At 33.2% G+C, this 12,554-nt stretch overlaps 1 protein-coding gene across 1 annotated transcript; it reads right to left on the minus strand.

The window, feature by feature from the left end:
• Nucleotides 1-3,150: 3,150 nt before the first annotated feature.
• LOC139519514 (uncharacterized) lies at nt 3,151-4,582 on the minus strand. The gene has a single exon (XM_071311635.1). It carries the CDS (start codon nt 4,081-4,083, stop codon nt 3,205-3,207), a length of 879 nt encoding a protein of 292 aa, XP_071167736.1. The 5' UTR covers nt 4,084-4,582; the 3' UTR covers nt 3,151-3,204.
• Between the last annotated feature and the right edge of the window lie 7,972 nt (nt 4,583-12,554).

Raw genomic sequence — 12,554 nt, forward strand, 5'->3', positions numbered from 1 at the left:
ACAAGGAACATTTTTGTATTTGCATACTTGCCATACAATAAGTTATTTTCTATTAAATGAAAACAAAAATTAGCCTTACCTAATTGTCATGCATTTTTCTGAAGCACAAAATATTTGTTGTAAAATCTATAAAAATCTTTGTACTTAAACAAGTCCCGACTGTGATGATGTACATGTTATGCCTTCTGATGTAATTTATCAATATACATATTTATGTGTGGGTTTTTTTTTTTCAGTCTGTCAAATGCTTCGTAAGACTATAGGTAAGGCTAATAAAAACAAAATAACAAAAGTAACAATAAAAAAGAAACAATAAACAAAAGTAACAATAAACTGTAACTATTCTAGATCCTTTACCATCCACACTGTTTAAAGAAACGTCCTAAAATACATGGGTATTTGATCAAAACATTTAAAATCATATATTACATGTATATCAGTATAATTAAAATAGAAAAAAGTGAATCCAATGGAAAAAAGACGGACGGCTATATTTATTGAATTATAAAGAAAAGGGAAATATGAACACTCATATCTACCGATAAAAGTATCAACTGTTAAATCCGATAGTGCAGTTATAAAGTTATTGACGGAAACTTTTGTTCATTTCGCGCAGAATTTTAGTATAAACGTGATATTGGAGGCAAAACATATATATGACATATGAAAATGTGGTATACGTGACTTTCATTTTGAGCAATGAATTGAAAGGATTGCACTTTTGATTGCACTTTTGGGATATGGGATATAGCTAATATACCCCCCCCCCCCCCCCCAAAAAAAAAAAAACAAACAAACAAAACCAAACAAACAAAAACGAATTTAAACGCGCACACAACATTGAAACTTTGAAAAAAATAAAAATATCTACTTACCACAATATCTGACTCTACAGCTGCTTCATTTTCCATATCTTTAACAGGTACATGTATATATCAAAAGGTTATGCATATTGTTGTCAGTTATAAATAGATATATATATAGGTAAATTTGTCCTAGATATTAACCTGTAAGTTTCTTCATTTATTTAAATATGCGTTAATGTCATCGTTAAACCTGACATTTTCATTTTTAATACACAAAATACCATTGAAATGCTGAAAGACACATTTATTATGTTTCAGTTACTATTATCCGATAAAGAAAATTACGATTACCAAAGAAGAAAAAAACCATAGAGTTACGATTATCATACCGAATTTTTCAACGGCAATTTTCAAAGCGCTCAGACGATTCCAGTGCACCGTTACGATTTAAATATGATGTAATGGTATAGATAAACCTTGCAGCTGAGTAACTATTGACAAAAGCATGCTACATTTAAGAAAAATGAGTGTAAAGATTTTACCTATATCTACCGTCGCCATATTGGGATAATCGTAATTGCAGTTACTATTATCTCTTTAATACCAGTGTATTATGCAGAGTTTTCAAATGAAAATAGCTGTCCATTAGAACAAATTGATACTAAAGTAGGATCTTTACAATTTGCTGATGACCTTTTAATATTATCTGAAAGTAAAGAAGGCCTACAAAAAAGTCTGAACAACTTAGAAAAGTATTGTGAAAAATGGCAATTAACTTTAAATATTAATAAAACTAAAACAATGATTCTGCAGCAAAATAATAAAAAAGTGGAAACATCTTTATCAAAATATAAAAATGAAAATTTGTCAAATGTCTCTGAGTATTCATTTCTTGGAATTCTTGTGAAATCAAATGGAAACTTATTGCATAGCTCTGTAGAGCTTGTAAATAAAGAAAGGAAAGTGATGTTTGCCATTAAAACTTATACTGGTTCCTTAAATAATCTGCCAGTTAAAGTAGCTTGCAGTCTTTTTGATTTTATAGTTAAACCAATAGCCACTTATAATTCAGAAATTACTTAAATGGATACTTATGTTTCAAAATTAAGAGCAGAAAAACGTGCAAATATTTCCAAAACAAATATAGACCCCCTTAATTTAACTGATAAATCAAGTTTAGAAAAATTACATTTGTCTTTCTGTAAATATATCCTCGGAACAAGAAAATCTGCACCAAACATAGCTGTGAGAACAGAGCTAGGGAGATACCCACTAGAGATGCATATAAAATGTAATTTCTAAAAATATCTCGGTTCTCTCATTAATTTCTAAAAATATCTCTCTCTGTTTTCTCAATTTGTATTCTATTAATATCCCACCTGACGTAGGCAGGAATTATTTATCGTATAAACTACAATTTAAATCTTTAAATTACCATTTATACAATCATACTTTTCTAGTATCAGTGACTTGAAAAACGACTAACCAAAGACAAATTACGACAACCCAAATGTTAAATCTATATGACTGTATATAAGCACACATGTTCTCTAAATGACAATCAGTAAAAGCTATTGTCTATAGTTATTCCGATCCCTTCTTAACCTCGCATTATATCTAAAGACGACAAAACAACAAACATCATAATATAGCATAGTGGTATATATATTTATTATCTAGACTAATAAAAAAACAAGCTATACTACTTCCATTATATAATTGCTAAAACTACATGACAACATATAAAAAATGTAACAATATAATCAATAAATGTATCTATGTTTTGGCTTTCTCTGGGGCTACTCACTTTATAAAAAATCTACCTGATCTAAACAATAATTTGAAACATTATTCTAAAAATAAACTATTAACTATAGGATGCGGTGGATACCTGCAACATTGTTTCGGCTGCGGTGGATACCAGCAGCGGGTTTTTCGGCTGCGGTGGATACCAGCAGCGGGGTTTCGGCTGCGGTGGATACCAGCAGCGGGGTATCGGCTGCGGTGGATACCAGCAGCACGATATGCAAAATAATCCCATGCTTACTTATACAATAATAATTGGAACTGATAGTTAAGAATATATACTATACTGATGTATAATTGACTTGGGGGTAAAAAATAATTTCCCCGAAATTAACATGGCCAAATTAAGCGAATTTAATACTATTAAATGAGTGAAAGCCCCCAAGATAGATACATCATTTATTGCGATTTAATATTATTTTTTTTTTTTTATTTAGTTATTTAATCTAACCTAAATTTATTAAAATATGGAATTAAAATGGTTTTTTTCCACTCAAATGTCACATAATGTTACAAAAATTACATGTGTGTAAAACTACAAAAAAAAGAAACAATAATAATCTCTCTGCAGCTTTAAACTACAACAAATGAACTAGTTATGAAAACACATATCGTGCTGAGCTCTTTTCAATACTTTGGCATCAGTTCGTATGTATCGTATGTAGCAGTCTGATGACCACCTGCCTAATGTTTGAATTATATGATCCTCGACACCACATGCTGCTGCGGATGTAGCTGCTCCTATACGAAAGGAGTGACCACAAAACTTAACAGTATTATAGCCAAGTGTGTCCAATAGTTGTCTCAATGAAGAAATAAATGTTTCCCTGCTTAACGGCGATGATTGAAATTCATCCTCGACAAAAAGTGGAGATTTTGGTAAAGCGCCATTGTTATATCTTATAGACAGATACTTATTCATTGTATCCACTGGTTTAAATGTGTCATTTTCATAAATAGTAATATTCACCCCTTGACGAAAGGGATCACGCTTAGATGATCGCAGGCGAAAAATGAAAAACTGTTTCGTCGGATCCACAGTGATATCTTGCAAAAGTACTGTAGATGAATTATCATTATAAGACCGACAGGTAAATTCTCCACACCTAAGAAAACCGAAAAATGCCATTTTAAAAGCACACTGAAACATGAGGTCTAGCACTGGTGAAAATATTCCTTTCGATAATAAAGCACAAAGCTTATTCAAAATTGATGATGTAATTGGCAATCTTTCTTGAACAACATTGTTCTGAGATTTTTTAATACCCCGGAGAATAACTGGTAATCTGATAGCATTTGCCATAGGATCATATCCTAAAAATCTTATATAATAATGACGTACTCCGGCAAGATAGAGTTTAATAGTCTGGTGTTTCAGATTAAGTGCTTTTTGACAATAAGTTACGAAATAGACTAGAAGATCTTCTTTTACATAAGGAAGATTAACTTCGGAGCACGGTTGACCATTCATGACCAGGAAAGTTCTGAAACATTTAAAAGCGGATTTATATGTCAATCTAGTGCTTTCGCTCAAAGACGCATCCCATAATTCGTCTATCTTAATATTCAAACCATCATCAGCTCTGAGGGATGCAGACAAGGAGTTGGTATCGCGTTTGCATGTGGTGCTAAGGCTCTGAACTTCATCATCTGGTAACGAGAAAGAGAATCAGCTATACAGTTTTTTATACCAGGAATGTGTTTGGCATGCACTACAAAATTATTAATTGCTGAATGATAAGTGAGCTTTCTCATTAACTTCATCAAGCTTTGAATCTTAGATCTACCCTTTTTTATAATATCAACAGTAGCTAAATTGTCACAATTGAATAATATACGTTTTCTTTTCCATCTATCTCCCCACAGTACGCATGCCATTACAATGGGATACAATTCAAAAAACGCCATAGATGTTTGCTCACAAGACAATAGTTCATAAGGAAAGTCACCTTGAAACCATTCATTTTGATAAAAAACCTCCAAATGAGGAATGTGTAGCATCAGTAAACAAGTGAAAGTCCGCAGCATTCGTTATATTATCATTTAAAAAGAAGGAAGCACCATTCCAATCTTTTAAAAATTTTGACCACATAACAAGGTCAGGTTTACAACTTTTTAAGTGCACATGGTGATGCAACTTTTTAACAGTAGTAGACAGTTTAATTAAGTGTGAAACAAATGATCTACCTGGCACTATAACTCTGCACGCAAAATTTAAATGCCCTAGTAAACTTAATAACTCTCTTTTTGTGCACGAATTGCGCTTACTGAAATATTCTATAATTTCTTGAATTCGTAAAACCTTTTCTAAAGGGAGATAAGCCTCCATATTAATAGTATCTAAAAATATCCCTAAATATTCTAACTTATGACATGGTCCTTCAGTTTTCTTAAATGAAAGTGGCACACCTAATGACTTAAAACTATCTAAAAAAGTATTCATAGTTTGTTGAGCATTGTCTTGTTCTGGTACAATAACTAGAAAATCATCTAGAACAAGTGTAAAATGTGCTCTATATTGTAATTGTTCTGAGCAAACCAACAAATTGCTTGTGAAAGAGTGTCAAAGATTTTTGGGCTAGACCTGCACCCAAACACCAATTTATTAAAAAAGTAATATCTGTCATCCCATTTGATTCCATGAAACGGCCATAACATTGGCGACAGGGGCATAACCTTGAAGGCGTCGGCTATATCGGTTTTTAAAAGCCAAGATTTAAAACCTAGGCTTTTGATAGTTCTGAAACATATTTCTCGTTTTCTCGTTTCTCGTTTTGTTAATATAGATTAGACCGTTGGTTTTCCCGTTTGAATGGTTTTACACTAGTAATTTTGGGGCCCTTTATAGCTTGTTGTTCGGTGTGAGCTAAGGCTCCGTGTTGAAGGCCGTACTTTAACCTATAATGGTTTACTTTTTAAATTGTTATTTGTATGAAGAGTTGTCTCATTGGCACTCACACCACATCTTCCTATATCTATATGCAAAGAAAATTCATTTTTATCGATAAGTTCGTTTATAAACTAGGATTGTTTTGGATCCTCATGAGGTACTGACAAGTCTACGATCAAACGCTTCTTTTTATTGTATTTACCTTCTGCCACACCGATAGGGTTAATGCGGTAATGTGTAAATGGAATGAAATCAAATGGTCCTTCCAAATAGCCCTTTTCTAACTCCGTCTCTATTAATTTTAAAACGTGTGTTGGTTGAGATAACGCTGATCTTAAGTTTTTGCACTCAATAGACTTAGATGGTAATGTTGTAATACCTGTGGAAAAACTTCTTTATTTAGATGATTTTCTAATTCATGAACTAAATTACTAATCACAATGGGTGTTGATACTCCTAAACTTAGGGAAACTTGATCGTTTACATTCTTCTCTGCATATTGGACCCGATTTTGTTGGGTCCTAGTGCCTCGTTTTTTGAACTCGTACAGACTGTTTTAGGGTGCTCTCCATTACAACTTAGACAAATATGTGAATTTCTACAATGAGGTCTAAAACAACCTGTTTTCCCGTTGAAATTATTACAGATTTCCTTTCCTCCATGGTAAGAACGCTCCCTGCCGTGTATGTCTTGATCTGACCTGTATGACCCTGTCGTATTCCTATTGCTATTGTTTGACTGATTACAATAACTACTTGAGTGAAAAGTGCTACCGCAAATGCTACATGTGTTAGGTTTAATGTTCGCAAAAATATTGCAAAATAAAGTGTTATTTCTGATGGACCAGTCAACAGGAATATTGTTTTGCCTTAAAATGAGCTGCCGCATCAGCAGAAAACCGTTTATGGTACTCGTAAAATCCCTTACCCGAATACCTGGTGGCCATATCAACCAAATCACGTTCATAAAGATCAAGCTCACTCCTACGATGAGAAAATGTTGTACACATTATGTTCTTATAAATCCCAAAAGCCTGAATAAATTCGCCCAGAGACAATGATCTTGAACTCCTAGGGTCAGATTTATTGTTTTTGTCTTCACTCAAGCTTAACTCGTGTGTTCCTGAACCAGAATAGTATGGTATCAGTAAAGATGTTAGATTAATGTCCATACCTGATATAATATTCTTTCGTAACTGGGGAAATTGTTTCCACAAACGGTAGAGTTTCTGCAGAATAGCCGTGTGCTGTTCTCACCATGTTGCCTGAATTTCCCATATTTAAAAGCTGTTCCTCGCTTCCTCCGGCTGCGTTCGGTGCAGTTCGTGTGTTTTGTAATGCATTGTATGCGGACTGTAAATTGAAATTTGACCACGATTGACCTGAATTTTTTTAAGTATGATTGATGATATTGGATGCACTATCCACCGGAGCGGAGACATATGCATTTGGTGTTTCTGCGATTCTACTAATACTGGTAGTTTCATTTCTGGCTTGAAGTAATAAATTAACCTTTCCTGTTAAGCCGGAAACATTCTGTTGTAGGGATTGTACAGTCGATGATAATTTTGATACAATTCCAATCAAAACACGATTATCGTTACTGGGCGTGTTTTCATTATTGTTTGTGTTTGGTGCATCCTGGGATCGCGGATCCCCATCTACACGTGCGTTTTGTTGTGGCAATGCATGATGGTATACCTCACTACCATTTAAGGGTTCCTCACTACGTGTGTGACTGTCTTCGCCTCGTGCTTCCTCTCCACGTGCGTTTGTTGTGTTTGATGTGATACTATCGGAATTTTCGTATCGTTTCAAAATACGTACCAATGTCAAACGTTTTGCATTTATAGGAAAAGCGATATTCTTTCTTTCTAACTCTGCTTTTGGTCCGAGTACACAGTTATCGTCCTTTGATTTTCGTTGTCCACGAATATAGTCCTTAGTGTGGACAGTGTGTTACTTGCCAATTTTTGTTATACCCCTTCCAAATTAATTTCTCCATGTTTTATGCCTCATATAGCAAGTTGGGGGGTGAAATGACACTGTAAAACAATTTGGTTCATAAATATTAATGTAAAGTAGTGATTAGGTCCAGCTGAAAAAGGTCAAAAATTAGCACTTCGGAAGCTGTCAAAAGATTTCAAGACCCCCTTAACATAAGATTGTCCATATTTTGAGTTAGAGCTGATGAAGTTTTCTATAATTTTGATATAATTTGTCCCAAAAGTAGTACAACACACTGTAAAAATATTATTGAGAAAGCGCAGGTGGGATTTTTTTAATTTTCATTTATTGTCTAAAAGAAATGCACTACGAAATAACTGTGTACTCGGACCTTTTAGTCTAGCAATTGTCCAATTTTCAAGTAATGTAGGATTATAGACTGCGTTATTGTTTTTCTTTTTCCTAATCGGACCCATTGCGTCCGTGCATGTGTATAAATGTAATGTCAAATGCAATATAGGTGAATAAATAAATAAACAGACCTCAGATCTATGAATAATAAAACTCCAAATCAAATATAAAATAGAACATATCGTATGAATGTAAACTTCTCGCCGTACAAACACCTCAACAAACACGTGTATTGTTCAAAGTTTATTCCATGCTCCTTTTCCTGATATATTTTATCACACGGGATAACTTATTTGAGTTCATATAAAGTCTGAATAATCCAACACTTAAAGTTTATGCACAGCAGTTTAAATACTGAAACAACTATTTTGTAATAATAACTTTTTGTAAAAACAAAATTAAAATATGCTACGATGAACTGGCAGCTTAAAACGAGCTTATTAATACTTTACTTATATCTCCTATCTGATTGGCTAACCAATCTTCTAAAATTATCTCAGTTCTCTCAGTAATTTCTAAAAATATCTCGGTTCTCTCATTAATTTCTAAAAATATCTCTCTCTGTTTTCTCAATTTGTATTCTATTAATATCCCACCTGACGTAGGCAGGAATTATTTATCGTATAAACTACAATTTAAATCTTTAAATTACCATTCAAGAAAAAAGACTGAAAGATTTCGAAATCTTTAAAATATAATTTCATACGGCTTTAAAGAAAAGAAATTGATTCACAAATAATTCATAATATATCTGATTCAAGCAGAAAGATGAAAAAAATCTTTAAATAACAGAAATTATAGAGAACGGCAAATCAAAACAACAGTCATTTAACAATAACCTTTCATCCGAAATGACAATGTAAAACAATTCAAACGAGAAAACTGATTTATGAACCAAAAAAAGAACGAAAAACAAATACGTAACACATAAACAAACGACAACCACTGAAATACAGGCTCCTGACTTGGGACAGGCACATACATACAGAATGTGGCGGGGTTCACTTTATCAGTACTAACAGTTTTATAGTTCATAAAAAATACATGTGTTTTGGGTTGACACCCTAGGATACTATTATTGATTGTAGTTTATCTTGTATATATTGGGACCACATACAATTTTGTCAAGTAAGTGTTTTAGACATTAAAATAGGTAGAGAAACGTGTGGTTTTTTTTTATATATATTATACGGATTCTCCATCTTGCAGTCTATACTTATACTTTGGCATTGCATTAGGTCATGATTTACCCAGATTGCGTATGACGTCTTTACAGTGAATCCAGATTCTTAAAGTTAATTTTGTAATCTGTTGATTACATCATCTATCCAACTGATTTCATGTTGTAGTATGAATCCATATAAAAATGAAGATGTGGTATCATTGCCAATGAGACAACTATCAACAAGAGACCAAAATGACACAAAAATTAAAATTTTTAGATCACCGTACGGCCTTCAACAATGAGCAAAGCCCATATCGCATAGTCAGCTATAGAGTTGTCTCATTGGCACTCACACCACATCATCCTATATCTACTAGGTATATATCTGAGAGTACTTGCAGTTAAATGACAGCTAGTCCAAAGCCTGTAACAACTAACAAAAAAATCATGCATCTAAGACTAAATAATCAATCCGTACACATCCAACAACCTATAGGATTTCGTGTAAAGACGTCATAAACAGTTAGAGAAAAACACGACCTTGTGCAATGCCAAGATACAGGCATCGACGGATTGTAGATCCATGAATATGTATATGTATATAACATACAAATAATATTTAGTTTGCTTTTAATTTACTGATAACAAAATTAATATTTATACCAAAAAGACAATATTTTCAGCCTTTTTTTTTTTGCCTTTAAATTTCTTCTCATGCGATCGTGCCGTTTACTTTTATAGCTTTAAGTTAATATGCAACATGATTTTATTCCGTATCAGTGTTCTCTGAACTTTGGAGTTATCGTATTAGCCATCATATCACATCTCCTTATTTTATACAATTTCATTTTTAAGACAATTACAAATATCCCTTTTATATTCCAGTCATTTACGGGGCGTAAATGAACCAATATACAAATATTCATTCAATGAATTATTGAATAGCTTGAATGCACAGTGATATATATAATTTTCTTACAGGAAATGAATATTTGCATCAGCTGACTTCCCAAGAAACGTACATGCTTAGGATAGACAAGACAGCAAGGACAGTAAAAGACATGCTATATATAGCACATTCTCTGTTAGTAGTGAACACTCAGGATATAAACTAAATGTCACTGGCTACTCTGGAGATGCAGGGGAGAGAAACTTCCTTTATTATTATCACCACACTCTAGGTTAGAGATGGGATATATTTCATTCACCTTGTCCGTCCGTTTGTCCAACAAATGTTTTACGTCACAGATTTCACCAGTTTCAATAAACAATAGAACAACTTCATATTTGACAAACAGCTTGGCAGTGGTAAATTGTTACGTGTGAGCGTCTTTTGGATCAGTAAGGCAATCTCTTCCTGTTTTCCAATGCTTTGAAATACGGATAGTGTATGCTTCACACAACAACCTTACACTTTTGTTATATTTAAGTATGTTTAGGCACAATAATTGATCAAGGGAAACAAGTTTCTGCATTCTCTAATCCAAGCCCATTTCACTTTACTTAGTGTTCAACATTAAGAGGAATTGATAGAAAATAAATTCCTAATGCGGCGTTCACACATTGCAGATTATGGCTTCCGTTTGAGACTAGACAGCGATGAGACACGATAAGTGAAAAAGTCAGATTACTATTATCTTCAATTATCTGGAATGTCCTATCATTGTCTGAACGCAGTCGTATAAGGTCGCAACATATTCTTAAGGATTGCGAATGGTTTGGAGAGTTCTGCCAAGCACCCTGACCAACGGCAAGGTACGTCCCGTGACATTGGCGGAAACTCAGCCGATTTTTGTTAAGTCGTATTACAATCGTGACTATGTCTTGGTAGATTCTGCTACATTGGATCAAAATCCTAACAATGTTCTGTGTTTACACTTTATAGACCTAAATCGTATGTGTATTATAAAATTTGTAGGTGATGCTATGAAGATTCACCAAAATGGAAGCAAATTTACAACGATGGATAAAGATAATGACTCAGATACAGATAACTGCGCTATACTTCATAAGGGTGGATGGTGGTATGGCAGATGTCATAATAGCAACTTAAATGGCCTTTATCTTAAAGGAAGCCACACAACGTATGGTGATGGTGTTAACTGGTTTCAATGGACGGGTTTCAAATACTCGCTGAAGACAACAATAATGATGATTTGAAGAATATAAAATAACTGACATAATTCCTGACAAATAACTAATTATGATATAAGTCTTTAAAAATTATTTAAGATATATTCGTTAGTAGTAAAATAAAGTGCTGGAAATGTCTTCGTAAGCTTAATATATATGTATTCATAAGTACCTGTTTATCGCAATTAGTAATATATATTTGTAAGCCTCAAATCTATGTCCGGCCTCAAATCTATGTCCGGCCTCAAATCTATGTCCTTTCCGCAAATCTATGTCCTTTTTAATATTGCGTCATACATGTTCCAAATATATGTCCTTTATTGTCTCAAATCTATGTCCTGTATTTTGTCACATCTATGTCCTTTATTTACTCAAATATATGGCCATTTTTGGCTCAAATCTATGTCCTTTCATCGACGTAAAACATAACAAAACGTCATCAAGTAAACAATGAAAAGTTAACAATTACAGGTGTAAGTACAGCCTTCAACACGGAGCATTAACTCACACCGAACAAACATTGTACAAGTGGTTTATATGCCTGACAAAAGCAAGGTTAACATTTTATCTATTAATACCCATGGTTTAAAATTGCTTTATGTTCTGTCTTTAAAACTGGAGGGAAATCTGTTATGAGTAGTTGACTGATGGAATATTTTCAAAAACTAGAGATTCATCCTCTTGAAATGTTTTCTGACAAATATCACGATATATTTACTCCTATTGTGGAATATTTACAATTCAAAACAAATCCTGCCATGAACAAAGGGACTGCAGTGTTGACATCTAGTTTCTGGAGAGAAGGGATCTGCCAAAACATAAAGAATGATTCTTCTCGGGGAAATATTTTCGTTATTAAAGACATTATTACAAGTTTTACATTTGAACTAAATAGGTATCAGCTAAGACCAAACAATTGAAATATGTTCTTTTGTGATTCACAAATATTTCAATTAAAAATATAAAAACGTTTTATTTTTAGCAATTTAGAATGATTTTTTAATACTAGTATTCAAGGAAAAACATAGATAAAGTGGTATAAATGTCAATGAAACAGCGATATGAACAAATTCAAAGACAAAACGAAGTAAGTTGAAGTTGCAAACAAATATTCATTCTTTACTGTCTTTTTTAGTAAAATAAATATGGTTTTGTGGTTTCATTCTTAACGACGACATACAATAATAACACACGCATTTAAAGATTTTAACCACACACCTGAAAAAAGACTAATAAAACAAAAAACATATAATATAAAATATAGAAGATGAGGTATGATTGCCAATGAGACAACTATCCACAAAAGACCAATATGACACAGACACTAACAACTATAGGTCACCGTACGGCCTTCAACAATGAGCAAAGCCCATACCGCATAGTCACCTATAAAAGGC

This window comes from Mytilus edulis, chromosome 1 (genome assembly GCF_963676685.1).
Source record: "Mytilus edulis chromosome 1, xbMytEdul2.2, whole genome shotgun sequence".
Taxonomy (NCBI): Eukaryota; Metazoa; Mollusca; class Bivalvia; order Mytilida; family Mytilidae; genus Mytilus; species Mytilus edulis.